We start from the raw sequence: 27,959 nt of genomic DNA, 5'->3' as shown, positions 1-27,959 counted from the left end.
CATATATATATAGTCCAGTAATTTGAGAACCTTCTTAAAGAAGCTAGTTGCAAAAACATTTTGCACATTACCAACATTTTGTGTTATGTATATAATGCACCAAATGTTATCCTATTTTGTGTGTGATGTCCAAATTAATTATATCTTTAAATTAAAAATAACTTTTAGGGGCGCCTGGGTGGCGCAGTCGGTTAAGCGTCCGACTTCAGCCAGGTCACGATCTCGCGGTCTGTGAGTTCGAGCCCCACGTCAGGCTCTGGGCTGATGGCTCAGAGCCTGGAGTCTGTTTCCGATTCTGTGTCTCCCTCTCTCTCTGCCCCTCCCCCATTCATGCTCTGTCTCTCTCTGTCCCAAAAATAAATAAACGTTGAAAAAATAAAAAAATAAAAAAAAAAATAACTTTTATTATGTTTCTTATTACAAAGCAATGCATATTACTCACATATTTTAGCATGATTTTATTTTCTCCAGAGAAATGCATCTCTTGGTTGATACTTACAATAAAAATCAATGAGAAAAAAAAGTATTCAAAAGCAATCCACTGTGTCTTAGCACAGTTATCATCCTTTTATAGAAGACAGATACCTATGCCCTGGAAATTTAGTTTAAGGTAATACTATGGACGTCAGACTTAAAATCTCAAACTACCTAAATTTCTACCAGGAAAGTGACACCAGCAATTATCTCACATTCTGATTAAACACATGCAAACACTAATATGGGGACTTTGAAATATCTTACATGGATGAATAAATAACTAAATAAGAACATTATCGGATCATCAACAGACACTGTGTTTAGATGCGGTAAGAAACCCGCATCACAGGAACTGAAGTGTTCCAGTACAGCAAGCTACGAGCAGCTAGATGAAAATCACCTGCCACAGAGCAAGAGTCAGGAGCCTTTCTGAAGGCAGCTTTGTGCGTATAAAAGCAGCTCCTAGTTGCTGGATGCTGAACTGCCTGCAGCCCAGCTCATCACATCTTAGGTAACAGAGCCCTGTATCATCCACAGTATAAAAGAACCATTTGGGAACAGTTGCATTTCATTACTTCTCTTGCTACTTACCCTCTTGTCCAGCAAGCGGGTATTTGCATGAAAGAGAAAAATTATTTACAAAGCTAAAAACTTACTGTTCTTAAAAAAAAAAAAAAAGGGTGGGGGGTTGCATGTAAGATATTTATCCCTTAGAGCTTCCATAGCCTCCTTTGGAGTGGTGACAGATTAAAATCACACTGACAAAGATATTTGTACATTTGACAACCACTGATCTAGAGAATGATTACCTGGCTTATCTTTAAGGGAAACCAAATGATGGATACATCAAACACGCGGTTCCCCCTTGTTCCCCGCCCCCCCTGCCGCGTTTTACCTAAGAGACCAGATCAGTAGACCCCGATAGTGACAATCAGCTAAGAGGCAGGCATCAGAAGACTGCTCTTGAAGTCACAGCGACAGCTTAGAGACCACATCATGGTGACAGACCCCACAGAAAGTCACGTCCCCCTACACTTGTTTTGAAGCCAGAACTCCCTGGTAGAGTTGATTCCCAAGGAACCTTCTTTACTTCTTCAGGTAATGTAAATGGTGCCCTACTTTTCTTTCTCGTCTTCATTCCCACCCACTGGAGAACGGTATTATCCCTCTGCAGCTATGAGAGGACCCAGCATCAGCTAGAAAATACAGGTAGAAAATGAAAAGGGAAGTTAGAAGATGGGTATGCATTCTGGGGAGCCTTGCAGTCAGATCCTGCCCTTACGGGGCCTGGAACAAGAAAACCTCTAAACGAAAAGGCAGCTGACGCTGCTTCTCCATCACCACAGTAGAGACGTTTCAGGGACTGAATTTCTCAGATACCCTCTCTATTCACCTGGTGAATGTGTCTCTTGTTTCCAACGTGACAAAGGGACTGCTCGCATAGGTATGTCGTACTCTAGCCCGTTCGCCCGGAACGGATGGAGAGACCAGCTCTTAGAGCACAGAAAAGGCTTGCGCAGCACAGCCCGCTCACTTGGAAACAATTAAATCCAAAGAGGTACGTGTGCATTTCAGGAAAGAACAGCCAGCCAGGGATACAATTGCAGGTAGGAAGTTAAATGCCCAAACGGAACAAGATTGACCAACTGAGGTCACACCCAGCAAAGAGATAATAAAAACTAATGGACTCAGGCTGTTAGATGTTTTGAGGCACAGGGAAGTGAAGTTCTTCAGTGTAGCAGAAATTCCATTAGGCATGAGGGGAAGAAATGTGATGTTTTTCCAGGTCTCATTTTGGGGGACCCCAACGTCCGATCCCCGCTCAACTTCCTGATCAAGCCCCTGTGGAGCTGACATCCCAAGCTTTATAGTTGATCCTGGAGAAGTCTGGCCTCTCAGCCTTCTCGTCATCAGGAATGCGACGTGAGGGACATCGTGGAAGACAAGTGCCTGTGCACAGCCAGCATGGACTCCGCCTAGGAGCCGGAGAAGAAAGAGAAAGCCATTACACCACCACAAAGGGACCGGTAAAAGTAACGCAGAATCCCTGCCCCCCGCCCCCGCTTCCACTGCTCCCCCACAGGCCAGATCCCCACATCCGCACACACGCATGGACACTCTGGTGTGCTCACACATACCCGTTTTACCCTTGGGATTCAGCCAAACTCCACCGGTACAGTCACGGGCTTCTTTCCTGAGAAACCAACCTTGTACCCATGCTGGACCAGGCAGTTCTTCCAGACCTAGACCATAAGCTATATGCCCAAGATACGAGCCACATAAGCCCTGTGGTAAAAGGAGGGCATGTGGGCCCCTACCAGCCAAAAGACCACGCCGAGAAAATGGCACCACATTCAGGGCAAGTTGGCTTGTGAAGAGGGTCTCTACAGTTGTTATCCCAGTCCGTCCCGCAATCGGTCGTAGCACAAATCAACTTCTTCCCATAAACTGGGATTTAATGTTTTTTTTTTTTTTTCCTGGAGAAATTCTTGCCCCGAGAGCAGTGTTGCTCAAGTGATAAATGTGCATCTGAATCACTTGCTAACCCCATGAGGATGAAGATTCTGATTCAGGAGGCGTGTGACGGGGCCGGAGAGTCTGCATGTCTAACGAGCTCCTGCTCCTTGCGAGGGTACCAAGGAATGAGGCAGGAGACAGTGACACAATCCCACCTATCTTTCCTGTCTCAGAAGATAAATGCCATTTTATCCCTTTGGCTGTAAGCGCTTTAGAAACAGGCAGGTCATATTCCAGAAGGAACAGCCCACTAAATTCTAAGAGATCTCCACATTTTTTCTTTACAACGAAGAGGTACACATTGCTAATGGGAGTCACAGTACGGTGTGGGCAAAGGTTAATTTTTTCTTAATTCTTGCAGAGGCGCCAAAAAGTACACACAACTCCTACTCAAGTTCACGTGCCTTCCATAACGTCCTACCCATGTTTCCCAGAAGGTGGTGGAAGAGAGCCATGACTCCATCAAGGACTCCAGTCACACTGCCAACTGGCTTTGGCTTGTCTGAGGCTCGATCACGGAGCAGCATGAGATCGTTTTGGAGGTGGGGAGAGTGGGTGGAGAACACAATCCGAAATACAAAACAAAAAACCCAGAAGCCTTCTGATAGGTTCCAGTTACACGCCAATTTTATTTACCCATTCTACACACACGCGCACACACAAAAAACATTTCAAATATAGTTATACACACCTTCTGTGGATCTGAGTGGCATATTTTGATATCAATGTCACCAGATTAAATCAGAACGCTGGTAAGGACTCACGTTCCTTTTTCACCAGAGCTGTGCCTAGGAAATCCGCAGGATAACTAGTACGTGAGTTCCCAAGTCAGTCCATTCCCTTCACCCATTTCCAACCCCCTCCAAGGGGCACAGCTGGTGATCAGTCCTTTGCTTTTGCCACAGTAAAACCGCCACCAGATCAGAATGAGTTGATTTTGTTATTCCAACACGATTTAAAAAATGTGCACAAGCAATTCAGTACAAAAACACCAAGTTGGTAAATAATGGTCCTAGATCCCCAGTGAAAGGCTTGCTGGAAAGAATACTTCTGCCAACTCTTAAAATCAATTTTTAAGTGCAAAATTTCCCTTGCATTTTTATGTACCAGATTATGAGTGAGAGCCAAATGCATGGCCAACTACACACAGCGGCATGAGCCACTGCTACATCCCATAACAGGGAAGCTGAGGACACAGAAGGTTCAGAAACAGGCAGTGAAAGGGAAGTCTTGCCTAGAAGTGGGAGAATGGATGGAATGAATTCGGGCAGAGGTAACAATTTCAGGCTTTGAGTAGGCATTTCCTTCGCTGAGTTTACAAAATACTATATACAAGTGATGTTTTCATCATCTGCTGCAAAACGGTGGGGATTTGGCTGCTACTCTAAAAGAAAGGTCTATTAAAAATCATAGCGTACAGAATGTCCCCCTTAAAAAAAAAAAAGTGTTTCCTTCCTTTCTTTGTAGGGCTCATGCAACAGACACAGAATGACAATAATATGCATATACTATTAACTGCCACAATTAGAAAACAGACTGTCAGCATACAGACCCCAATAGAGTCCGTCAGTCATCAGCATACAGATCCTACTGGAGTCTGTCAGTCGGTCAGCATATGGATCTTACCAGAGTCTGTCAGTCAGCACCGGGACCCTACCATACATAGTCTCTCAGTCAGTCAGTCAACATACAGACTCTACCAGGGTCTGCCAGTCAGTGAGCATACTTATACTACCACTGGATACAGTCTTCTGGACACTATGCATCTAAATTAAATGCCCGGACATACTTCTGATGGCTGACGTCACCTCTGCGGGAAGTCAGAGATCAACCCCGATCCAGTTGCCAATGCTGCAATCTGACTCGATCGTTAGATATTTTTCAAAATGAAAATATTTAAAACGTGACCAAGTGAAAATGCATACTAGAAAACCCGAGTGAATTTATCACATTTCTTGCAAACGAACACAACGTGGCCTCTGAACTCAGCAAAGACAACGGAATGTGCGTAAGACTGTGTAACCCGGATATAGTTCTCTCAGTTCTTGGATACTCTTCCCCATCCTTTGGCTACTCCAAGCACCAATGAGTTTCTCCAGAACTTAGATCTCCTACTCACAGAAAGATTGTTAAGATGGATTTATTTCCAAGGTTATGTCACGTTTCTTCAAAATGCCAGGGCCTCTGCAGATCAACTGTGGGTTGCAAAGAGGAACACCCAGAACCTCCCAGGAAACACTATTCATTCAGTCTAGGAATAGGAGTAAATTGTATTCCTAACTCTAACTTCGCGGAAGGACAGCAAACAAACCTGAGACAATAAGAGAGGGCGGACCCCTAGCACCACGCACGTTTTTAAAACATTTTCTTATTCCGCTTTGCAACTGAATGTAAAACAATCCCCTTGTCAAAACAAAACCAGAGATAACACAGATAATAAGAGCTAAATTCTAATTTGAGGATTAAGAGACCAGAGAAGCTAGTTCTCTAAATCTGCTTTACACTCCTCGTTCAAGTCTGTCACAAAATTCATCGTTCAGCTTCCAAGCGAGAAAATAAAATATACAACGATTTTCCTTTCCTCATTTACTAGACTAAATAACTTAATAGATTAAATGCTAAAACCTTCGCCTATTTCTCCCACAACGAAATGGAAAGTCTCAGCAAAGGGTACTCCGGAATCCATCCTTTCTTTGTAGAATGTGTGATCTAGGCACAATTACAGTCATGTGTATATACTACCAATACACGTTTTAGTAAGAAAGGAAGAGGAAGACAGAAAAAAAAGGAAGTAGAACTTCTCTGAAATGTGGACTAAGAGCTCTACGCCTTCTGTATTCTCCTGGCTTCTTCCTGCTCTAACTTCTCTGGAGGGATCTTGCTCTAGAAACTGAAGGACTCTGAAACCCATGCTACTGTCAAATCCTAATTTCTTGGGTCCCACCTGAGCGTAGTAAGCCCACCTCAGGCTCCTCTTCTGGGGGGAAGCACACTAGGGCAGGGGGAGAGTGGAGAAACGATGGGCGGGCTGAGGGCCAGAACGAACTCCCCAGTGACCTATGTGTCCCGTGGTGGGGTTTACAACAGGGTAACACAATGCTAGCTCGTTAGAGAATTCTCCTCTCACTAAAAGTACGTACAGCCCAAATCCAAAGTCTTTGGCTCAAGATGCTCCTGCTTGTCATTCATGAGCTCTGAATTGCTCTCGCTGCACAGCAGGAAAAAAAGAAGAAAAAAAAAATAATAATCATTTAGGCTAAAATGCTGCCAGCCAAGTGAGATGAGGCCACCTTCTCAAAGTGCCACACATACCACGTAGGCCTCATTCTCACCTGGCGGGGTGGGGGTTCTCTCCTCCCAGCCCCTTTAGTCTCCTAGCCAGAGGACAAGAGGAACGTCAGGAGAAGTAATCTGAACTCCACTGCAATGTCTACATTTACAGACTCGATGTGTCGCTCTTTCGCAAATGTTCGTTTAGCATAAATTGTACACCCTGTCTCTAATATAACCTTCTTCAGGGCAAGGACCTTTTCTTCTACTTCTGTGTACCCTACGCCTCCACCACCCTCACCACCAAGCCCCACAAAGACACTGTGTACATAGAATGCAACAGCGAAACAGGAATAGCAGGTTAGACACAATTAGGAGCAGAATCTAGGCAAGCTGCCTTTGGAAAGGCCGTGATGGGTGTAAGAATAAAGGACTCATGGTCACAAGTGGGCTGCCTATGATGATAACCCTTATCATTCGACAAGTTTTATCTCTGTGCCTTTACCCAGAGTGCTTAAAATTCCCAGCTATTACCCAAGTGCATTTATTCACACAGGGATCTGTTCAACACAAAGGGTTAAAGATGGGACTAGAACCTAGGGTGACCCTCTAGAACACAGCAGACTGCCTCCACAGGCATCACTTCATTTAATATTGTGATCTGCTCACACATCTAACTCCAAAGAATCACCCCTTCCGAGCCGAGTGGAATTCCGAATTCTTAGGTTGACGTGCTGTCCAAGGAACTATTCCAGTATTTCTCCCCCACAGCTTCATAAAAAGGAGTTCTAACGTGGAGTAGGAATCAGTATTCGGGAAGTTGTTTCAACACGTGCTTGTCCAGACCCCAATCCCAAAGACTCTGAGTTAGTATTAAGCCTGAAGTGGACCCAGGCACATCTAGGTTTCAAAAGTTCTAAAGAGGATTCTAATGACTGCTCCTAGGTGAGAACCATGACAAAAGGTCATCTATCACCCAACGAAAACACCCTTGGCAAACAGGTAACTGGCTCTTGCTGGTTACCTCTAAAAGGCAAATCGGTAACTTCAAGGTGTGGACCCATTCCATCGCTTTTAAAACAAAATCTCATGAGAGATCTGGACTTCCCTCTCAGAAAACTGCACATACGTTCCTGTTTTAGATACAGAATCGGAGGGGGGAGGAGTATGCTGCCACGGGTCACCAAGAAGCTAAGAAGAACTCCTTGCTCTAAACATTTCCTGTTTAGCCCTACTGAGAAAATAAGGTGACGCAAGTGAACAGGCAATTCCGGACAATGAAAGGCTAGACCCCTCAGGGTCCCGAAGACTTCTGGATGGCAAGATGAGACAAAAGAATATGCCAGGGAGGGAGATTAAATTCATGACCAGGCTTCTCCATATTTAGAACAAAGAAAACAACAACTGCTCTTGCGTAATTTTTTTAACGTAAAGAGGGGAGTGTGTTGAAAATTACGGGAAAATCAGAAAAAGCTCCAGTGGACTCTTCTCTGCTGTTTGAGCAATTCCATCAGAGGTGACTCTTTAACTCTGTCCTTCTCAACAGCCCCAGAGGTCACTGGCCTTGGCAGGAAAGCTGCTGTGGTTGGCAAATGGGGAGCCACTGGGGAAAAAAAGACACAACCGCCCTACAGGAGCCCAGTAAGAGCTAGAGACCGTCCTCTCCCGAACCTCACTCCACAACTGCCAAGGGCCCTGTGCCTGGCTCCCGAAGTGAAAACTACCAACCCAGCTATTTCCCACGTGCTCAGAGCCAACTTCCCCAGGGCACCGCACACTTCAGACTGGTTCTCGTGAACCGAGGTGCGAGCTCTCGCTCTGTGTCCACCTGTAGGCTCCAGAGCATCTGTGGATGTTCTGAGGCCTGGGCTGACCCTTTCACGACCTGGCTTGAGAGGAAAGGGGGGGGGGGAACCACACTCCCCAGTCCCGATCCATTGAAGCCCCCTGTAGAGAGAGCATCAACAGAGCCTTGACTTCTCTCTCGCCCACCACCCCTTCCCACCTCGACAGACACCACGATGACAATGCCATGCATCACACCGGACAACCCAAAGGGAAGATGAGGGAGGGGAACAAAGCAGGCAAGTAAGGACTGTGAGTAGAGCACACCTTGAAGAGACAAAAGTGAAGGCAAAATGGGCTTCTGTGTCCCCCCTCTGCCCTGCCCCCCACTTTAGCAACACAAGGACATTAGTGAGTTTAGACACCGAGGACAAAAACCAAGTCTATGGGGCATACTTAACCTCAGAGCCAGCTATGCTAAGCACCCAGGGGAGTGTACCCCTTTTCCTCCTCCTCCAGACCACCCCAACCGAGGACATGTCCTGAAACGGCCGCAGGTCAACTTGCCCCTGGGGGGGAAGATGTTTCACACTGGAGAACAGCTAAGATTGGTCTGGAAACACATGAGCTCATGTTCTCTGTTGAGATCCACGGTGTGTTGTTGGGGGGGGGGGGGGCTAGAAGTTAAATGACTCCTTGGTGATTAGTGACAAGGGCAGGAGGCCAAGCCGGGGCAGGGGTGGGGTGGGGGATATAGGGTTACACCACCGGAATGCTGACTTGGGTCTTCGGCTGGTCGGCCCCTTCTTGCGTGTCCAGGGCACGGAGAGGGCTGAGGGGCTTGAGGGGCCGGCTCCCAACACTGTAATTTCTTGGACGCCTTATTGTATTCGAACTGGACAGAGGCGTAAAGCTGTTCCTTCTCATCCTTACAGGGGTTTGGTTCTTGGGGAAGTTGTTCTGATTAGAAATGGAGGGACACCATACAAATGAAAGGCAAGCCAAAAGCTCACTCATCAAGGTTAAACAATGCTCGTAACCATAAGTTTCCTCCACTCCTGCTCCTCTGCAGACAGAGCCTCTCATAAGACATGGGCCATGGCCTTGTCCCCAGCCCCTGGAAACTAAAGGGTTGTAGCTAAAGGTCCTTGAGTATCACAGTCCATAGTGAAAGAGGGCCCGCAAAAGGAAGGGGCTTAAGATCACACAGATTATCAGGACAGACCAAGGAACGAATCTATTCCTCTTAACCCCACTGTATAGGGTCTCCTGGATCCTATATTCTAAAGGGAGCATTCCCTGGGGGAAACAATTTGTATTTCACTTCAGCTAAACACTTTCCATATTTAACAGGATTTCCAGGAGCCACCTTTCAAGTGAAGACTCAGGAAAGAGGTACTAATTTTTAAAAATAATAATTCCAACATCTCTTCCTTCTGGAAGTAAGGAGACTACACAGGACACGAGTTCTGGACGCGTTTTCCTTTTGTACATAAACAAAAGCCCAGGCTCGTGATGTCAGAGGTGCAAAGACTCAAGGTGGCAGGGAAGCTGCACGTTCATCTATGAGAAAACACTTACAGTTGGCTTGTCACGATGAGTGTTCACAGCCTCCACGTTGAGTTTAATTGTTTCCACTTTGCATCCTGAGAAAACGAAGGAAAGAGAACAGGCTTTCAGGGAAAAAAAAGCTCAAAGAAAAACTCTTAGTTTCAGTATGGGAAGCATACCATAAAAGTACGTATATATGCCCACATACAAACATACATACATACTTTTAAAAATGGAAGGCATTGATGGGATTCCCCTGGTATACAGGGGTCATGAAGTTGAACTTCTGGACAAACTTCAGACAAAATTCAAATATCCTGACTGTTTTCGGTCCCCACCTCCTGCCCAGCTCCTTAGCTCATAGTTACCGTAGGCCACAGGAGTAAGCTTGAATATGGTATGGAGAGGACACCTCAGGTACGGTAGCTCATCTGAAAGCAGAAAGACCAGGTGCCAGAAGTCGCTGTATTATGGAGTAAGGTCAAGTTGGTGGGCGAATCTCAGCCCATGAGTTTTCTTTACCCTACCTAGAGTTGTATAATCCCCCTCCTGAATCCCCGACAATTATCAGGACAGTCACCAAAGAAGCTGCCCAAGCTACGGAGAGGCTAAGAAAGGAAATCAGTCCATTTTGGATCCTTCCACACAGGGAAAACAGGAGTAAGAGCAGGAGCCAGAGCCCCATGAATGAGAACATGGGGGCCCAGCTGGGTATGCCAGAGGCCGGCCTGCAAGCTTCCCAGCAGCTCAGGTAGATCACGAAGGAAAGGGTCAGAAAAGCCAGCAATTTCCTTAGGGCTCTACCCAGACAGAAACTGTCCTACGCCCAATCCAAAGAATGAAGATGGTTCTAAGACACCACGCTCCTCGTAACCAAATAACAAGCTGGGAATGTTTGACCACTGAACATCCTGATTCTGCCAGGAGTGTCAGCTTGACGCTGGCCCTTTAGCCAAGGAGGATCAAGGAACTCCAGCAGCGGCCACTCTCTGCTGAGGGCTTTTGTACCAGCGGAGTAAATTCAGCCAGTTGCTGGCCCAGTGGCTGCTGGGAGCCCCACGCCGCTGCCTCAAGAATGCACTCCAATTTGAGTGGAAGAGGGGAGGTCCGGTTGCCCAGGATCCTGGTGCCACCTCAAGTCTAGCCCCCTCCCCATGACTGTGTCCCCTGGCCCTTCCCTCAAATGTCACCTGCACCCTTATCCAAGAAGTAGGCCAGGAGGCAGCGCATGACAGCCTGGTGGGAGATGACGAGGACATTGCCCTGACGCTCCAGCTCCATGATGACAGGCTCCAGCCGCTGCACCAGGTCCTGGTACGACTGCGGAGGAGGTGGGGCACACCGGTAAGAGGCCAGGCACAGGCCAGCGGCCAGGTTGGCGGCCGGGTCCGGAGTCAAGAGGCCACTTCTCCTTCCCCAGCTGGCTTTCCTCCTGGAGGTTCAGCGACTTCATGTCGCCTGCTAACTCCCCCCAGCCCTGGGATCTCTTGAGAATACTCAAGAGCAACATTCGGACCGAGAAAACTGCGGTCCAAAGGAGGAAATCCGAATTCAGCCTGTGTTTTTCCCCCTTCCCACAGAGGAACAGGCAGCACGTGAGGCAACGAGAGTCTCCTAGGGGCTCCCCGGGCCTCTGCCATTGCGTCACAACTCCAGACTACGAAGCACTCAAGCCAGGGAATGGCCTCAAACACGCCAGATGATAGGGGGATCATTCATGTCCCATATATTTACTTGGGGCCTAGGCCTGCTTGGGTGGGGTGGGACAGAGGGAGTGGTACGAAAGAAAGACGTAAAAGAGATGATGTTGATTCTGCAATTAGTCAACACAGAAGACATCCTGTCACCTTTTCCCCTGGAGATCTCAATGAGCCATTTGACTGTCTAAGCTGAATTAAACACAGCGTGACCCAAAGGCAGAAGGGAAAAACGACACGATGCGGTGACCACCCTTTCTAGACCCTCCACATCACATTCACTCCTTCCCCCAATTTAAAGCTAAACCCCCAACCGAGGGCTGGGCACTTGCCCCACGTGACGGGAGTCTCACCTCCCCGCCAGGGTATCGATACAGGTATTTCTCTTGGTCCCGAAGCGCAAACTCCTCTGGGTACTGCTTCTCAATCTCTGCGTAGGTCATCTCCTCGCACACACCCTGCAGGGAGCCACGCTGGCTGGAGGAGGCAGACCGGCCCACGCACCCCCCCACACAAGGGGGACAACACTGAAGAACCCCAGCTCTCACTGCATGCCAGGCACTGTGGTGCTTGCCCGCGCTGCCACTGACTGGCCCAGGCGTGTGACACTGGCAGGGGGAGGGCCGCTGCAGACAGGACGTGGCTGCTTAAGCTGTCGCTTGCTCCGGCTACTTCGGAGGAGTCAGAAGTCAAGAAAAGTCAGCAGGATAGAGGGAACAGGAAACAGGGAAAGAGGGGACACTGAAGGGACCAGAGAATTCTTACAGAAGGCATAAAAAGGTACAGAGAAAGAAATGAAAAAGAAAGGTCTACTTCTCAATGAAAAAGACTGAAATCTTGCCATCTGCAACAACATGGTTGGAACTAAAATATACTATGCTGAGTGAAATAAGATATATGACGTCACTCATGTGGAATTTAAGAAACACAACAGTTGAACATAGGGGAAGGGAAGGAAAAATAAGGTAAAAACAGAGAGGAAGGCAAACCATAAGAGACTCTTAAATACAGAGAACAAACTGAGGGTTGCTGGAGGGGAGGTAGGTGGGGGGATGGGCTAAATGGGTGATGGGCATTAAGGAGGGCACTTGTGATGAGCACTGGGTGTTATATGTAAGTGATAAATCACTAAATTCTATTCCTGAAATCATTTTTATATAGTATGTTAACTAACTTGGATGTACATTCAAAAATATATAATAATAATGAAAGGGAGGGAGGGAGGGAGGGAGAGAGGGAGGGAGGGAGGGAGGGAGGGAGGGAGGGAGGGAGGGAGGAAGGAAGGAAGGAAGGAAGGAAGGAAGGAAGGAGGGAAGAGGAGGGGAGGGGAAGGGAGGGGAAGGGAGGGGAAGGGAGGGGAAGGGAGGGGAAGGGAGGGGAAGGGAGGGGAAGGGAAGGGAAGGGAAGGGAAGAGAAGAGAAGAAGGAGAGGCCTACTTCTGTGCTCAAGGACAGAAAAAGCCAAGAACAATTTGGAAAGGACTTTTCCAAAAGAGCTGACCAAATGATCTAACCAGAAATTAAAGTGTTGTTAGTCATTTCTTTTTCCCAGGAGAAAAATAGGCAAAGGAACAAAATGGAGCTTCCCTCTCCCCACGTACCAGAGCGGCTAGGTCGCAAACTGGTTTGGGCCCATCACTGGCACAGGGGCTCAAGCATGAGGCAGGCAGTCCTGACTGGGGGTGCAATTGTTCTCACCTCCTCCCCACGTACTACTACCCGGTAGTTCTGGTTTTCTAGACAAAACTGCCCATCTCCTGACTTCTGAGTTCCTGCCTGAATAAGAGACTCTTACTGGCTTTGTAGCCATCAGAATTTCTTACTCACAGCATCAATCTCATTCAGAATCTTCCACTGCTCATATGTTACACCCAGGGACTCAGCAGTCTGGATAGTCCTCTTCAGCTGGCTTGTCCACACTTTGAGGTCTGCTATCTCCTGTTCCCCCAGAAACTTCCTTAGAGCCTGGGCAAACTGGGGTTTGAGATAAAATTTTAAAAGGAGACACACACGCACATACACGTGATTGCTAGCCTGGCCTGTAAAAGACAACATGTAGGACCATGGTCAAAATTCAAAACATGCTACACAGTTAGGATAAACCCAAGGGGAAATGAACTTCAACTGGAGCATCCTGTACTATGCTTGGACACAAGTCGTGCCCAAGAGATATCTGACGGTCCCATGAACAGCAGAAGTGGTTCTAAGTTATCCACATTACAACACAGAATCAGTGGATGAGAAAATGTCTTCAACATTTGCTTGACTAAGCCCCAATGGGATTTAGGAAGAAGTAATGGGATAAGAGGCGTGACCTCTGCCATGCCCTTCCTCCAACCCTAAGCCTGGGAACTTCAGCCTGCTGCCGAACCACTCACCTGTTTTCCCCGTGCCGAGAGGCCAGAGTCGCCCCCAATCTTCCCCAAGAGGTTGAATTCACTCTCTCCGTGCCGGCAAAGGTAAATGGTGCGAGGCTGCACGTGGATGTTCATGAGGTAGTAGACTATTTTGCTCTGGATGTAGTCCTGGACTCTGTTCACTAAAAATCGCTGGCCCACATTTATCACCTTGATGAAAGAAAGATCCCTGGGACAGAGCAGGAGAAAAGAGAATCCCCGGGAATGAAAATCTGAGGATAACAGTGGGAAGGGAAGGATTCCCACAGCCACTTTCGGGCTCAAGACAGTTCTTCCTCCTTTCCTATCAGAGCCAACTCACATTTAAGGAAACAAGCGGTAAGAGATGGGTTACACCTCAGATCCAGTCTACCACTTCTTCAGGGCCTATACTGTGCCATGCAGTGTAGACAGGTATGATACAAAGAATCCAGACCTTCCTTCAGGGGCTAGACTAGGTGATGTGATAATCTTGCTACCCTGAAGTTTGGTGAGAAGCACATTCCCCATCTGAGGGAGCGAGAACGGCTTCGCTGGCAGGGAGGGCAGGAGGCAGCAGAATCTTAGAAATCTCTCTACATTCCTGCATCGACCGAACCAAGCCTCTCTCAGAGGCACTTCCACAGCTGTTGCCCCATCAGAGAATTTGTCTCACCGTAAAAATGATCCATGCTCATTCCAAAAAATTTTCCAAAAAAAATGTGTAACGATGCAAATAAACATCACCCAAACCCTACCTACCAACACACACACACACACACACACACACACACTTTTAGAATGTTATTCTATATAGGACCTCTGTGAAGAATATACTATTACACCCTATTTAGAACAGTGGTTTTCAACCTTTAAATTAAGGAACACATCCAAATACTAACGTTCTGGGCAATCTACTTGAAGGAACTTTGAGACTCCAAACATTAAGCAGACCATTAACACAACCGAATGATGGGCTATGCACACTTATGTCGCCACTTGCTTGGCTGCAGGGCTGTGTTCTTGAACACGGCTGTTAACTGCCCCGACTACATACTTTGCCAAAGGCCACATTCTCCCAGGTTTCTGTGTACACATCTTTCTCCAAAACGGACCTGACATTTTACTATAGCTCTCGTACCTCGTGCATATCAACTTATCCCATATTGCACACTACATTGCTAACAGACACTGGCACAGTAATAATGGCTGGCCCCGACCAGACATTTCTGGTGAGCCAGGCGTGGCAAGGACTTTACGTGCTATATATCCACACACAGACACGTGTGTCTGTGTGTGTATACATATACATATACATACAGGTATATATACACATATGCATACTCATACCCCTACACACACGTTTTCTATATAACATATATTTGAGTTTATTATAAATTTTTGTTTGTATCTATTCGTATTCTGTGCATTTATATGTAAAACAACAGTATATATACATTACCCATATTTGTACATGTCTGCATGTCATATTTTATATGAACATATATTTCTACATAATGTTAGGGCGATACATGTAACATATATATATGTATATATATATATATACACACATATATACATATATATATATATACACACACACTTACACATTACACAATATACATACACGCAATAAACTTTAAAAATTTTTCAAAAACCGATGACACATCTGTCTGAGGGGTTTCCTACAATACCCTAGATGAGAACCATGGATCCAGAGCAGTGGTCCTCAACCTGGGGTGACTGTGTTCCCCAGGGACATCTGCAATGTCTGAGAACACTTTAGGTTGAGGCAGATTGGGAGTATTACTGATGTCTAGTGAGGGGAGGCCAGGGATGCTGCTAAACATCCCACCATACACGAGACAGCCCCCTACTGCTCTGATAAAAAATTAGCCAGCTCAGAACGTCAATAACGCTGACTGAGAAACCCTATTTTAGAGAAGAGAGAAGAAGAATGGTGGTAAAAGACACCTCACTATTCAAGTGTAAGACGTGACCTACATCGAAGCCACAATTCCACACCTTGTTTCTCTGGAAGGATGTAAACATTACAGGTCTGGATTGTCAGACAGAAGGTTTGAGGACAGGGGGAGAAAGGCTCTTTTCTCAAATGAGACCCTAGCCTCAGGCCCTTCAAACCATGGCCTTAAACCTTACTTGTCATAGCTGTCTGGGTCAAGGGGCCGATAGGTGACTTTGTAGCACTCGATCCTCTTTAGGAAGTCCTCCATCACATTCTCCCTGTTCCTTTCAGGGTAGTCAGGGCTCGACACCTTTACCTCCTGGAATCACAGGAAGAATAGGGCCTGGTCAGAGGTCTGCCCTTAACAGCCCTCCCATAAACAGCCAGCGCTAAATAAAGAGAAGGAAGTCCACAGAAGGGCCCTTTCACTAGAGTGTTGGCAATCCCCACTCGTTGAGCGCCCCCTCCCTGTCCTGTGGCCCTGGCAACCAAGAAAGGAAAGACAACTGGGGAATCATGTGCCTGCCCTTGGCTGAAGGACTGAGGCAGTCACGCAGCTGAAAATGCTCCTGGGCCCCAATCCCTCTATGCGCCCTGCCAGGAAAACAGAATGGACTTCAATTTCTCTACACAACCACTCAGAATAGGGTGTTTGATCTGATGCAGACCTGACTTGGACCAGATGCTTCTTCTGAGATGGTCCCAAGTTCCCACATTGCTAGGAGGGCACTACCATGACACCATGTCTACACAGCACAGCACAACCCATCAAATGAGCACTGGTTTACACTACGACAGTACAGAGCATGAGGCATTCAGTGCATGGAGCGCTGACCTGAATGGTAGACAGTTAGTGGGCAGGTGAACTTCCTATACGGCGGCCCTGACAGACAGCGAAGGGGCGGATCCACTCTAAGGATATACCGAGGTCTCGGCACCCAGCTGATACCCAGAACGCGGGGCCAAAACTCCTACCGTCTAAGTCTTGGCTTCCATTCAACAACTAGCTCTTACTTTATTCCTCAAAGCCTCAGCTTCGCCTCCCAAGGGAAGGGTGTGGAAGTATAAAATGGTGCTCCGGCAGATTAAAATGATCAGCTTGTACTGTTAAACGTGTCTATTTCTTTCATCACCCGGTTGATTCTCCCCGCTCAGCCACCAACACACACATAACACATGGCAGAGAGGATAGAGAGGTGGCGGTATGCAGGGGAGTCACCCACCAGGATGTTGGCAGCAATGACATCAGGATCATCACAGACAGATTCCACAAAGAATACCTGGCCAGGGAGAGAAGGCAGTGATAAATGAGTCCAAAATGGCCAGGCTGTTAATTAACAGCATGTGCTCACACCTGCCCCACCCCAGTCACCACATCCTCCAGGATTTTCTTTCATGAGAGCGGCCTCCAAGGCCTCTTCGTTTAAAAATAGCTCTTACCACATCCCCGGGGCCTCAGACATACCGGCTACGGGGCTGAGAAAGGACCTGAAAGAAAACACTCAAGGACTGGGGGTATTCCCCAAGAAAAGAAGAGGGAGAGCCAAGCCGGTCCTCAGACACCAGAGTCAAAGAGATCCACGTGTCCCTCCTGGCTCCCCACCTCCACTCATCCCAGCATGAAGCCAGGTTCCTACCTTGAAGGAATTCTCCTTGGCAAAGTTCAGAATCATGTCCCGCCTCTCCCTAGTGGTATTGGTGGCATCGAACACCTGAGAAGAGAGGCCACAAAGTAGATGAGGGGGAAGAGAGACTGGGAATCCCACCGAGGCAGACCCAATGTGAGGCCATGCAGTCACGCTGCTGGAAGGGTGGAGACCAGGATGGGGAAGAGGCAGGGAAGGCTCACCGCGATCTGCCCGCTCTCCTCCGTAAGATATGCCTTCACATCTTGCAGTGCCACCAGAGCGCACTGTCTGCCGTGAGAACAGAGAACATCAGCGAGAGCAGCACCAGACCAAGTTCAGAGACATGAACGACTCGGTTGCTATAGGAGTCACATCCCCTCCCGCCCGGCTTTCCCAATGGTCAAGCATTTTCCCTAACTAGACTTTTCAACTTCCCCCCTAAAGTTTTTACACCCTCCCCCCCCCCACCTTTCTCCTTCCCCTGCCCCATGCGTACCAAGCGTCCCTCTGCGGGTTTACCCTACAAACACACATGCATCTCCCTGAGCCTGTTCTACCTCCCAAACCCAATATGACCCGTCCACCAAACAACTTCCAGTTAAAACCCCCACAGGATGTTTACTGAAATGAAAACCGAGCCCTGTCACATCTAGTCTTGTGATGGCAGAGAAAGAGCTGGCTGGGAGGTCAGGCCTAAGAGGACTCACTTGCGGATCTTCATGGCCTCCTCGTTGTCATGCCGGAAGAAGTCATATGACTTATAGGACTTGACTGCTTCACGCCGATATACCCCAAGATTAAACACTGCAGATGACACCAACAGCCTTCAGCAGTGAAACAACACAATGGTCCCACCAAAGGGGACTTCTTGGTCTACTGTCAGAATGGCCAAGGAAATGAAAAAAGCACCATGGTATGTTGGGAACAATACCAGATTGAGAGTCAAGTTAGATTCAAGTTCAGACTTACTAGACCTTGAACAAGTCTTAAACTGCCTGAGTTTCAATGTCCTCAGTCACTTTGGCTATTTCACAGGGGTACTGCTAGGATGAGGCAGGATGATATATACGGAAGGGCTCTGAAAATGCAAAGCCCTATATTACCAAAGGCATTCCCTTAAAACTAGGCCCATCCACCCAGGCCAAAAGGAAACAAGTCTGTAAACAGGGAATAAATCCAGTAAATCAGGAAGCAACCACTATTTCTGCCAGGAGCGCCCTATAACCTTGATGCCAAGGAGAATAAATCGCCCAGAGGCCCGGGAGGCCCAAGAGCTAATCACTTCCCTTCCCAAGGAATACGTGACCTGCACCTACCTTTGGTGGGCACTCCAATCCAGTTGAGGTAGCGTGTGAGTTTCTTGGACACGTAGGTTTTGCCCCGGGCTGGCAGGCCAATCATAACAATGAGCGTTGGGGAGTTGGTCATGTAAGAGGCCCATGCTAGAGGGGGGAAAAAGAGAGCAGAACTGAATGGCTAGGGGCTGAGTAAGGTTCACGCACTGGGCTAGGTACTTCATAGCCATAACCTGATTTAATCTTTATAAGCCTCAGTAAACCTAAGGGAAAACTGGGAAGGCAAAATGAGGAGATAGCAGTCCAACCTCCTAAAAGAGAATTAAAAGGTCATGTAGATTTCCAAGAAGTACCCAAACCAAGATATGTCTTCCCCACATATGCAACGTCTCCACAGAGGTACCTAAGGTGGGAAGAGAGGGCAAAGTGGCAAGGATTAGGAAGATAAGAACCATGGCACCTTCCTTGACATAACCATGTCGGGTAACCCAAGGTTGATCTGGCTGTGGAGACACACCTTGTGTCTGGAGAGTCTCCAGTGCAGAGCTGGGCTGGCTCCTAGAACAGACCCAACAGAGCTGGAGCTTCCTGAGCAGCTTGCTCACGGGGCCTGGCTGCACCCGCACCCCGGCCACCCGGCCCATCCTGCCACAGAGGAGCGGCAGGAGATGGGCCTCCACTGCTGCCAGCCACTCTCCTGGGCCAGGACCCAAACTGAGGTCATGTAGGACTTGGGCTCTCCAGGCTCTTGTGAGAGGAGGCCCTGCCCAGGGCTGGGAAAGGGAAAGAACTGCCTCCCCTCTCCACTTCCCAGCACTGCTTTCCAGAAGGTGCCCTGCAGGTCGCTGCTGCTTCTCTGTTCTGAGAAAAGATGACCCTATAAGGCTAAGAAACAATTCAGTTAAACTGGGCTACGTGCACAGGAAAGTCATTTTCAACAGATCTCAGGGGAAAAGTGGGCAGAAGGGCCTGGGTAGAGGAAGACCACAGAAGGAAGAGCGTTTCCTTACGGTGTTTGGCAAGAAGTACCCAGAAATCAAAGAGTGGCCCAAGTGGTGAGGGAGGAGTAGATGCCGAGATGAGGGGTCAGGGGACTTGGCCTTTAGTCCTTTACCCGTGTGCACAGGGAAAATGCCTGGGCCTGAGCAAGGGCTCCTCCAAGGTAGGTAATGAACAACACAAATGATTTTCATCTCTGTACAAATAGGGAGCACAAAGCCAGGCAAAAACACCACCCTGCAGACTTAGCTGATGTGAATCCCCAATCTCTGATCCCCTAACAGGTCTGCCCGGAAGCAGCTGCCTCGGGTTTCAGTAGTAAAATTCTCCTGAGTCTTCACTTTCTCCAGCTCAGCGCGATGCTCTTCTCAATCCCCCGTGATTTGCCTCATTACCTGCACTTCTGGGCCTGCTTTGTCCACAACTTCCAGCCCATTAGGCGCTTCCCCCGAAGGTCCTCTCACCCTCCCTACAGCTGAACGTGAACTGATACTTGGGAGCTGCTCTGAAGCTAAACAGGGGGCCAGCTGCTGAATGTTTACCTAACCGGTCAGAGAATGCTAAGAGCAAAAGAAAACAGGGGTCTCTAAAGACTCCCCTAGGCACCACACCTCCCACCGCTGGGCTTCTCATTTTCCAGGACTTCTTAGTTTCAGAAAGGAAGCCACACTTCCTATCTCAGATTGCCACATTGACAAAATTAGGAACCTTCTGTCCGGCTGGTTACAAAACAAAACCACTACCACCTTAATTTGAAGATAGATAGTTCAAGCTGATTAATTTCAGGGACAATGAAACATACCCCTTGACATATAATGGAAAGCTGTTTCAATGCTGAAAATTCTCTCCTACCTTCTTTACATAAGGTTTAATTTGCTTTCTTAATCTTTTTTTTTAATTGTTTTTTAATGTTTACTTATTTATTTTGAAAGAGAGAGAGAGAGCAGGGGAAGGGCAGAGAGAGAGGGAGACAGAATCCCAAGCAGGCTCCGTACCATCAGCATGGAGCCCAATGCAGGACTCAAACACATGAACTGTGATATCATGATCTCAGCCGAAATCAAGAGTTAGATGCTTAGCTGACTGAGTCACCCACGTGCCCCTCCCTTTCTCAATCTTAAATTTATTCTCCCTCATGAACATAATTAGAGGAATGGAGGGGTTGATAACCTCCCTCCTAAAAACAGAAACACTCAGACCCAGGGAAGTGAACAGCTCGGCCCACAGTTCTACAGAAGGTCAAGTCAGGGCTCTGACCGGACTCCTGGTTTCATGACAGCCCCATCAGTTCCAGCCACCAGCTCTTGTCCGCACCTGGCGACGGCAATCATGTGATAAGTATGACTACACTCTCTAATCTAATCCTAAGAGGTGGTCTAGAAGGTCAGTGGAGAGAGCATTGGTGGTTTGAAGGTAGAAGGTCAGTGGTTCCCAGCCTTTCCATGAACAAGGTCTTCTTCCACGGTATGTTCTAAATACACCCAATATTTTTGGAATATACAGCCTATTAAAATGTATTTCATTAGTAGTATCTTTTTTCATGTATGAAGTCATAAAACTGCCAATTACCTCCTGCTATTTGACTGATAGGCATGAAACAGCCAAGTTCTGCAGCTATAGTTGATAATGCCCAATTTCCACTCATGTGCTTTGAAGTATTAAAAATAGCTAACAACGTAGAAGTTTTTAGGAGAATAAACCAGTAATGCTGACAAACATTTCAGATGTGCCTATCTTTCCTCCTATGATTTCTGTGCAAACAGGCAAAGGTGTACATGCGAGCATGCTCCCTGCAGCATAGTCTATGATGATGGAAAACTGGAAACAGCACAAATGTGCATCAGGGGGAGGCTGGCATATCCAGATAATGCAGTTAAGTATTACTACGCAGAAAGAGGTAAATTTGCATTTATGAACACACGCAAAAAAACGCTCCATGGTACATGGAGGTACACATGGGAATTGGTCTGTTCCAGACCCACTCAAAATATCAAAGAACGAAAGAAACAAAGAAATGCATGTACGCCCACACTCACCCCTATCCCCAACAGGCCTAATTCCTGAGGTGCCTTTAAGATGCCCTGAAGCCAGTCATCTGAGCACCTTAAAGGCACCTCGGCCAGCAACCGCCCTGTCGCCCCCATCCCTGGAGCCACTGAAGTTCCAGTAATGCTCCTTTGGAGGCTGTGGCTCCCTAAAGTCATTCTCTGGTCCCCCAGCTCAGGCACTTCCTGGAGTGAAGCCAGCCAACACAGGTGTAACTGGCAGCAAGGGGATAACGGCTGACCTATTAATAAAGCAACTGCTGGGTGTGAGCACTAAGCAGCCAGGGGAGCCCTGCTCCAAGACACAGGCAAGCAACAGAAAAAAAGGAAATCGGCTAACACGTATTTTCATGTGTGTTTCTCCTTTGACTGTGGCTGCAGCTGTCCCCCGGTCCAACCCACGAGGGGAGAAGAAAAAGGGGGTAAATGAAAGATGGCGGTGTCAGGACAGTCCAGACGCTTCCAGTGGGGGAGAAGAAGATGGAGCTTGGAAAGGAGAAATCAGAGCCCAGAGCAGGAATCAGAGACTAGAGGATAGGAAAGAGACCTGGGAATACTGCCTCCTTAACTATCGAGAGCCCTCAAGGCAGAAAAACTGCAGAAGAGCGGGAGAGCAGGTTTCTGTGGAGAATAAAGCAGAGCTAGAAGGCTGATGCTGGGCACTGTGCAGCCCGCATCCCCACCAGCTCAAGTGTCCTAGTAACATGTGTGCCCCTCTCTTTAAGATGTGCATCCCATACCCCCAAATCTGGGTTACAGTACAGCAAGAGGAGAAAGCATTCTTTACTGAGAATCTAATCCTTCACAGGGCTCTTTCAAATAGCTCCCAGCACAGCATTTTCAATTGATATGCAATGAAAATAGAGTCACCAGTGAAAACTAACTCACTTCAGCTACAGAAACACTCTTGTAAGTACTTTCTTATATTGACTCATTTAACGCTCACATCGTTCTAGGGGGAGATATTATTTGTATTCCCATTTTATAAATAAGCAAACTAAGGCCCGGAGAGGATAAGCAACATGTTCAAGGGCACACAGCTAAGAAGTTGTAAAACGGGATTCAAACCCAAGCAGTCTGACTCCAAGGGATGCACTCAAACATCATGCTATACTAGTTATCTCCTATTTGCCCTCAGTACCCGGCTTCCTGCTCTGGCAGAGAACGGAGACCCTAATCATAGAGGTGTGCCAACCCCAGTGTCACATCCAAACAGGCCGCCTCTGTTGCAGCGCAAACCCCAGCAAGCTTCGTCAGTGCTAGATGAAAAGAAATCATCGTCCTTAATCATGAGACTGACAAGGACATGACATCAAGGCCGAGACCTGAGGGAAAGCTTTGACCATGAGAGATGGATTCCAGGTCTCGTGCTGGTTGGCTGTCGTTCCCACCTGCTGATACGCATAACCACTGAAGTAAGAACTGACTGACAGGGTTCCAAAGGAAAGGGGCATGTGGAGCAGGGGCGAGGGTTAGCATTCCTTGAGGACCTTTTGGACCATACAGTCTACAATGATGGTCAGGAATGCAGGTGCATGGGGGAGAAGAAATGATGCTTCATTTCTCTACAAACCCACCTGATGTCTCTGTCTAAACAACTGGCAGGGAAACACTCCGGTGATACCTGTCCCCAGAGGAGTGAACTTGCGGGAAAAGTAGTTTGCAAAGTGCAAAGGCTAACCCTGTGGGAAGCAGGGTGCCCACGTCAGAGTGAGAAGTCAGATGCCAGGGTTGACTCCCCTAAGGTCAAAATGAACGACTGCTGGCTCTCACCCGCCACGTCCACAGTGAGCAGCATCCTCACAAAACTTGGCCCCCCCAAATAAAGGGAAACTGTTAACAGTATCAGCCCTAAGTAATCCCTGCACCTGCCATTCTGCCTTGCACACCGTGTAACTTTCAACACCAGTCAAGTGTGCAGATCCCCCCACCCCCACCCCACGAGGCAGTTAAAGAAAGCAGTAAGAAAATGGAGAGAAATACCAGCAGTCTAGCCCCAGTGACAGACATTTCACTGGGTCTCCTTGTTTCGGACAAGAAATTCCCCTTGTAGATTTGGTTTTAAGTTCCCATGTCAAAGAATTATCGCTTACTCCCACCAAGCATTAAAGTCAAGGATTACAATTCTATTCCCAAGATAAGATCCTGGGAGGGAGCAGCCCCTCCTCCTTCCCCGAACTCACAACATTTCTTCTCTGACATTCGGAGACTGGAGGTTTTGGTTTCACAGCTGTTGTTGTTCTGTTCTGAGGAAGATGCAAAATTCCCAGACATGGCAGCTCTTCAGGAGATGTCTAGAAGGGACAAAAGGAATGGAAGGAAGGAAGGAAGGAGACATCCCTCAAAACACTCAGGGAAGAGGACAGGTGCAGTATAAGTGAAAGAACACGGGGCCAAGAGTAATCCCAGAACTTGTTGTTCCCAGTTAACAAGTTGGGAGGACCTTTGGAGAAGGTCCTCCCTAGCCCTGTTTCCTCATCTGTTAACTCAGTTGCACTAGAACCTTCCATGTTAAATGCTACTTAGGGGTTTACATTCACATAAATTCAATCCTTCTAATAATCCTTCAGTAAGGCATATTTTGCTACCATTGTTACTTTCCCCCATTTTACAGGTTGAAAAACTGAGTTTAATCAGTGGCTCATCCAAGTTCCTTCCTGACCTCAGATTCTAGTTTAAGAATCTGGGGAGTAGGGGTGCCTCAGTGGCTCAGTTGGTTAAGCGACTGACTTGGGCTCAGGTCAGGATCACACAGTTGATGAGTTCAAGCCCTACCTCTGGCTCTGTGCTGACAGCTCAGAGCCTGGAGCCTGCTTCGGATTCTGTGTCTCCCCCTCTCTCTGCCCCTCCCCCAATTGTGCTCTCTCTCTGCCTCTCAAAAATAAAATAAATGTAAAAAAAAAAAAAAAAAAGATGCTGATGGTGGGGCGCCTGGGTGACTCAGTTGGTTGGGCGTCCAACTTCGGCTGGGGTCATGATCTCACTCACACTCTGTGAGTTCGAGCCCCGCGTCGGGCTCTGTGCTGACAGCTCAGAGCCTGGAGCCTGTTTCAGATTCTGGGTCTCCCTCTCTCTCTCTCTGCCCGTTGCCCCCCCCCCCCCGCTTCAAAAATAAATAAACGTGGGGGAAAAAAAGAATCTGGGGGGAGTAGTGGCAGAAGTTGGGGGTGAGGTGGGTTGCAAATAGATGCAGTTCATTATCATAAAGTCACTGCAGCCCAACGGCAAGATAGACTGAAAAAAACGGGAGAAACGGGGAAATCTCAAACATGTTCCCTTAAGGAAAACTGTAACTGGACCCAGGGACAACCCTAGTACGTCACCATTTCTCCTCTGGTGTTCCCATTCGCAAGCCCTTGCTCCACACCCTCTTCCCATCCCTCCCTCGGAACGCAGTCTATATAAGGAACACGGGGGCGCAAAGAGGTGATAAATGACTTCCCCAAGGTCACCTACTGATTAAGACTCGAACTGGGGTGGGATAGCCTCGTGCTCACGCCCCACACCCAGACAAGGGGCTCGTGAGGACCGAAAGTCCTGTTGCTTCAAGAACCTTGTCACTGCCCTTCCACCAACCACACAAATGCTCCAGCCCCAACACCAGCCGCGGCTCCCGGTCCCCGAAAGTCCGCACTCTCAGCAGTGCCAGCACTTCCCCGAAACGGTAAGGCATCACCGTCCCGCACCTCATTCGGCTGCACACAGCCCCCCTCCTCCCTCCCGCCCAGGCCCTCCCGGGCACAGTACAGCTGTCGCTCACCCTGTGATCCCTCCTAAGCTCCCTCCCGGCAATGGCCCCGGCACTTTCCCCGTCACGCTGCGGACGGGAGCCGGGAGACTGTGGCCCGGGTCCCGGCACCTCCGTAGCCGGCAAATCACGTGCCCGGGTCTGGCCCCTCCACCCAGGCGTCGGTCCTCACCTGGAGAGGATCGACCAATCCGGCGCCCGCAGGCTCCAGGGGGCGGGTTCAAAGCCGAATCGCTGACGCCGGCGCTGGAAGGTGGATGAAAACTGTAAAGCCAAAAAGATCGCTAGCTCCCAAGTTTCCTCGCACTGCGGCGGTTGGTTGCATCGTTGCTAGGCAACTAATAGGGCTGGGGGCGGGGCTAATAAAAAAGCATAAGTTTTTTTCATACTCTCGCGAGAGGAAACGAAGGGGACGTCTTCGGAGGTTGTGACTTTTTGGTGATGGGGAAATGTTGCGCAGATTAACGCTTTCCTCCCTGAATCCCAGAGGGACCTCGCTTAGATCCGTAAATTGGAACGTAAACTCTAGAAGGTGCTTTGCTAAAGTAAGCTACCACTGTCCTTGAGCTGATTACACCGTAGGGGGTTTGTATATCCTTCCCATAGGCCAGACACTGTAACCTAAGAAAATCAACTACTCTTCTGTCATTGCTGAACCAGGAGCTTCCCTGGACCTTCCACATACTCCAGTGGTCTCCCTTCTGCCTCCTATGCTATACCACCTGGTCTGGTTGTCTTGAAGACCCAAAGAGGAAAATTGCTCCCGCAAAAATATTGGGTTACAAAAGTGAAGAGGCAAAGCTTCCATATAACTTATTCGGAGGTATTTAGAGTAGAGGTGAGTTTGTACATTTCAAGGGAACTTTTCACAGTTGCTCCCAGGCCTTTCTGATGCTTGATTCTGTTGATAAACTCACTCTACGCAGGCTAGGGCGTGCTGCTCCAGGACGGAAAAAGAACAAGGAATAGAGATTTCTTGGAAAGGAGATAAATTCAGAGATGTCTTTATTCCTGGGGATAAAATTCATCCTTCAAAATAGCTCAACTAGCGCCTCCTTTTTGAGGCTTTTTACAACAACCAGTATAACTGCCTTATCTGTACCAATACCACTCTATGCATTCAGCAAGTGTTTGTTGAACGCTTGTTTGGTGAGGCACAGTCCTTGGTTCTAGGGATACAGGGTTGCCAAAGGTCACATAATCTAGCATTACCACGTGGCTGTGAAATTCGGTGGGTATGTGCCCTTTACACCCCACCCTCTCTCCTGATTACAGTGAGTATTTGCAACGCTGAAGGCAGGAATGGAGTCGTCTTCATATCTCTATACCCAGAGCCTGAACTGGAATCCGAATGACAAACATTCCTTCCTCTTCCTTAAACTGCTACCACCCACGTGTAGCAATTGCCCTAGGCCCAGATGATGACCTCATACTGCGCTTTCTGATGTGGCAAATGGACATTTTCAAGTTACAGCGTCGAGGTGGCCAGGCCAGTTGTCTGGCTCCCTTAACCTCAATGAGTCAATGTTTGCTGCAGCCACGAGCCTAGTCACGAGTGTCTGATTGTTTTTTGACAGGTATTTTGACTCACTGACCATTCTTGGTATTCATTTGCGTTCTGAACTATGACTCTATTTCTCCCGGTGTAGTTTGGAAGCCCCAATTTACTAATTTCCGACCTCACTCACTGCAAGGTTACATTCCAATGTACCCGATTCAGGAACTCCTTCCTCCGCCCTCTTTCCTTGAGCATATATGCTGCCAACGCAGAAGGCACCTCACTCGTTCGACAGGTAGCAAAGCCACTTGTACTGGAGTAACAGGGATAAATCTTCATCCTTTGGCTCCTGCAGGGTTGGCGGCAGAGAATTAGTTGTCACTTTAAGAGAGTTCGCGCATCTTAAAGTGCTAAAGCTTAAGCTACACCAAAGTATCGCGAGAACTAGCCACTGCGCTTTCTCGCGATGTTTGGCCCTGCAAAGGGTGGCCATTTTGGAGTCCACCCGGCGGCTGGTAGCCCCGGCGGCGTTTGCCAACCCGCTGCCGGGACCAAAGCTGGCCCCACGGGTGTCTGGCCTGCGGGCAGCCGGACCGACACGATGTGGCGGCTCCGCTGCAAGGCCAAGGACGGCACCCATGTTTTGCAGGGGTTGTCCAGCCGGACCCGAGTGCGGGAACTCCAGGGCCAAATTGCCGCCATCACCGGCATCGCCCCCGGCTGTCAGCGAATCCTCGTAGGATACCCGCCCGAATGCCTGGATCTCAGCAACGAGGATACCATTCTTGGGGATTTGCCCATCCAGTCAGGTAGGGAATCGAGGTTGGGGCCAGGGAAAGTCCTGGGAGGACGGAGAGGGGCGTGGGGGGAAACAGCTGATCCAGGCAAGGTAGCTGTGGGTCTGTTGGGGGTTTTGAGGACAGGGCTAAGGATAAATTAAGGAACGGAGAACTCTGACGGAGGCCGGGGCAAGTATCTAGCAACTCTTCGCCCACATACCTGGTTGAAAGAGGGAGGGAGGGCCCAACCCGTGAGAGAAGCCCAAAGCCTCGGGGTCCCCCCTTCCTCAATGTGCTTTCTGGTCTGCCTCGAAAACGTCTCATTCATTT

The 27,959-nt window shown here is 48.3% G+C and overlaps 2 protein-coding genes across 13 annotated transcripts in view; one reads left to right on the top strand and one right to left on the bottom strand.

Annotated features, from left to right (window-relative positions):
- Positions 1 to 443: 443 nt before the first annotated feature.
- Positions 444 to 27,216, bottom strand: PFKFB2 (6-phosphofructo-2-kinase/fructose-2,6-biphosphatase 2). 6 transcript variants are annotated; one of them, XM_025921168.2, is made up of 16 exons: positions 25,525 to 27,216; positions 23,788 to 23,898; positions 18,582 to 18,707; positions 17,973 to 18,069; positions 17,487 to 17,553; positions 17,275 to 17,349; positions 16,861 to 16,917; positions 15,832 to 15,956; positions 13,675 to 13,882; positions 13,124 to 13,270; positions 11,651 to 11,755; positions 10,791 to 10,920; positions 9,969 to 10,031; positions 9,631 to 9,695; positions 8,830 to 9,009; positions 444 to 2,453 (listed from the first exon to the last, which is right to left on the bottom strand). In XM_025921168.2, the coding sequence occupies exons 2-16, from the start codon at positions 23,876 to 23,878 to the stop codon at positions 2,388 to 2,390; spliced, it is 1,602 nt and encodes a 533-aa protein (XP_025776953.2). In that variant the 5' UTR covers positions 23,879 to 23,898; positions 25,525 to 27,216; the 3' UTR covers positions 444 to 2,387. The 6 variants fall into 6 exon arrangements, 4 of the variants coding, with proteins under 4 accessions (XP_025776953.2, XP_086549887.1, XP_086549886.1 ...); XM_086693761.1 differs by lacking the exon at positions 8,830 to 9,009 and having other exon boundaries at positions 25,525 to 27,215; XM_086693760.1 differs by lacking the exons at positions 23,788 to 23,898; positions 25,525 to 27,216 and adding an exon at positions 25,365 to 25,497.
- YOD1 (YOD1 deubiquitinase) overlaps positions 26,802 to 27,959 on the top strand; it is a 30,948-nt gene continuing 29,790 nt past the window's right edge. For 5 of the 7 annotated variants that reach the window (XM_086693750.1, XM_086693749.1, XM_086693754.1 and 2 more), the window contains exons 1-2: positions 26,802 to 26,929; positions 27,500 to 27,659. Coding sequence is in view for 2 of the 7 variants with exons in the window: in XM_086693748.1 (XP_086549874.1) it covers positions 27,317 to 27,659 (343 nt within the window). In the remaining 5 variants the exon portion in view is untranslated. Of the gene's footprint in view, positions 26,930 to 27,129; positions 27,660 to 27,959 lie in introns of those variants that run through there. The other 2 variants (XM_086693748.1, XM_025920964.2) reach the window with 2 other exon arrangements.

This window comes from Puma concolor, chromosome E4, assembly GCF_028749965.1.
Source record: "Puma concolor isolate L17-30 chromosome E4, mPumCon1.1.hap2, whole genome shotgun sequence".
Lineage (NCBI taxonomy): Eukaryota > Metazoa > Chordata > Mammalia > Carnivora > Felidae > Puma > Puma concolor.
This window is presented reverse-complemented; position numbering and strand designations above follow the sequence as displayed.